The sequence below is a fragment of the Nicotiana attenuata genome, unplaced genomic scaffold (assembly GCF_001879085.1).
Source record: "Nicotiana attenuata strain UT unplaced genomic scaffold, NIATTr2, whole genome shotgun sequence".
Taxonomy (NCBI): Eukaryota; Viridiplantae; Streptophyta; class Magnoliopsida; order Solanales; family Solanaceae; genus Nicotiana; species Nicotiana attenuata.
This window is the reverse complement of record NW_017673943.1, coordinates 14,739-17,668: the sequence shown is the minus strand read 5'-3', so window position 1 is coordinate 17,668 and position 2,930 is coordinate 14,739. Positions and strand designations below refer to the sequence as shown.

Sequence of the window (2,930 nt, the reverse complement as noted above, 5' to 3'; positions counted from 1 at the left end):
GTACCCCCCCCCCCCCCCACCCCCCACCACACACACACACACACACAAAAGCAAATAAAGTGCAGCCTAACAGTGATGTCACGGGCTTGGCAAATAGAACGATAATTTGGATCACTTTAGATTATGGACTAAGTGAAACTGGAAGGGATAGTTAGAGGATCATTTAGGTAAAACTTGACAAAGGGAGGATCTTGTCTCCAAAAGAAGAAATATTGCCTGAAACACCCAAGGGTATGGCCTAGTTGGTCAATGAAGTGGGTTTTGAGAACTTAAGGTCTTAGGTTCAAATCCTACCGGAGACAAATTTGCTTGGTGATTTCTTCCATCTGTCCAAGCCTTGGTCGATAGAGTTATTTGATACTTGCTGGCGGGAGATAACAGGTATCCCGTGGAATTAGTCGAGGTCGCGCATTCTTGCCCGGACACTACAATTATTTAAAAAAGGAAATATTCACTGAAAACGAGTAGTAAACAAGATATGGGGTTATGCATCTTCGCCATCTTTTCTTTTCATAATATTTATTTTCTTTGTCTGCAACTGAAACTTAAAGGAACTGAATAAAGTTGTCCGGGTATGACATGAATATAGACACCAGGATTGTTTCAAATGCCACCTCTTTTCCTGGCCAAAGTGAGGAGAGTCCATTTATGGGCCTAAATTATGTGTTTTAGGCTAGAATCTCCACATTTGATAAGGATTCATCACTAGCTAAGTTCTACCTCTCCAAGCATATGGCTCATAGATCCTGCGTATTATTTGCTTCAAGAACTAATCTTAATTTTCACTCTGATTTTCTTGCAATGTATGCTTGTCACCTTCTTCATTGGGATGGATCTATTTGGGTTTGGTGAGCTCCACTCTCCCTCTTCATATTGGATGTGGTGCTGTATTTGGGGTTTGTTGTTCCCAAATCTCAACCGGATAATTTGTCGTTAATGCCACTAGAAATTCACAAAAGTAGTAGCTCGCGAGAATAGCATCCGCTTCGGAACTCTCTTATATGTCCAAGGTTCAATATTTAAATAAGTTCAGAGGCTTTCCGTGATTTTGTCCGTGTCAACAAATAAAGCGAAATACCTCTGACTTTTGTATTGGGAGTTTCTGTTCTTATTCTTGTATAAACTGTTATACTATATCTTTTTCTTTCGACAGAGATGTTTGCAATCTATTTAACTCTGGCTGATTTACCATTTTTGATCAGAGTAATTGTGACACTTGTTTCCTCTCGACTTTTTGCTAGGCAAAGGCCAAGTCTCAAAAGAAGGTTGAAGCTAAGGCACATCATTGAAAGAGAGAGCATATGTTGGATTTGATGTCTGCTGATGAGATAAGAAACGACGATTAAACTGTTTCACTTTTCACCTGATGCTTGGGGTCATCAGTTTGACTTGTCGCTTTTCAATTTTGTGTTGAGAGCTTTTAGGTAGTTTTATGATTTTTGGTGGTTCAGTGATAATTCAGCGATACCAGTTTAAAGACTGCGTCATAGATCTGACAACTCAATAATCTGCTTTGTTAAACAAACATCCTGAAGCTAAAACGGCATTAAGTGATGGGCGTCCATCAATTATGAAGATATGTAGATTTGCCGTAAATGCCGAGCTTTGAATTTACTGCTGTTAGTCCAGATTGGGGCCAATTCGATAGACCTGGCCAGCTATATAAGGTTGGACGCAAGTACACATGGATTTCTAAAATGGGCCCCTTTTCAACTTGGTTGGAGTCCATGGGCTCCTATGAACTTAGACTACTATATAGTAAATTATATTACCCTCCATGCTTAACTTTTAATATAATTACCTTTTATAATACCTAATTATTATTTATGTACATTTTAGGGGCTTTAATGGTATTAATTAGTCTCCTAATTTAACTCTATTGTATATTCTCGCTCTCCCCACGTTTTTCTCTCCAAATCCCACCCCCTCATCCACGTATTAGACCACACACCACGATTTCCTCTTCAATCATCCACTATTTCCTCTTCTAAAACCAGCGAAAATCTGCAACCCCTCCATTAACGCCTATTCTCAAGTTCTTTCTTCTAAAACCAGTCAAAATTTCTACTATTCTTCAAAGTTCATTCACCTATTAACGACCAGCTTCAAAGATTTTCAATGAAGAAGAACAAAGCTTCAAAGAACAGCCTTAAAAAAGTTAAAGAAGCAGATGTTCCTTCTTTCGATTTCGGTGTTTTATCACCACATTCACCGAAAAAGCATGAAAAATTTGCTCATGCAAATGAAGAGAAGAAGCATAGGCTTTCCCCTCGTTAAGCTATGGCAGAAGCTAGAACTAAACAAAAATATGATTTTGATGTTGGTGAATTTTCGAGGCAAATCAATTCAGCAAGAAGGAAAGGCAAAGAGATAGATTTTGATGATGATTTTGTAGAAGATGAACCTGTCATTAAACCTGCAAAGAAAGTTAAAGTGTCTCCTACTGTAAAAGCTCCAAAAAAGCTCCTACTGTAAAATCTCCTAAAAATGTTCAATAACATTCATTGGTGAAGGTAAGAATTTAGTTTTCTGAATCTGTTTAAACTTGTAGATATATTGTAAAAAATTGTAGTTATATTGTTTTTGTTTTTAACTGTATTATGTAGTTGTAGATATATTGTATGACAAATGTAGATATGTTATTTTTTAGATTGGAGCAGTGTATTAATAAGAGATTATTTATTTTTTGTGCAGAATGGACATTTTTTTGCACCTCATAATGTTGATTATGGGGTCCTTAGGTTTCAGACATTGTCCGACCCTTTGTGAAAGTGAGGTGACTAGCAGATTAGCAAGGAAAAAAGGTACACCAGTTGTGAACGAGAAAACACAAGTTTGGAGGAAGAAGAATTAGTTGTAATTTTTTGTATTGAACATGTAGTTAAATTGTTTAGTTGCAGCTAGTTTTGTAGAAAGATAATAGACAAGTT

General features: G+C 37.1%; 1 protein-coding gene across 1 annotated transcript in view; it reads left to right on the top strand.

Annotated features, from left to right (window-relative positions):
• The window catches only part of LOC109217678, a 4,410-nt gene extending 2,800 nt beyond the window's left edge, over positions 1 to 1,610 (top strand). The window contains exon 3 of the mRNA XM_019381941.1: positions 1,242 to 1,610. Within this exon, the coding sequence (XP_019237486.1) occupies positions 1,242 to 1,289 (48 nt within the window). The 3' untranslated portion in view covers positions 1,290 to 1,610. The remainder of the gene's footprint in view (positions 1 to 1,241) is intronic.
• Positions 1,611 to 2,930: the final 1,320 nt, after the last annotated feature.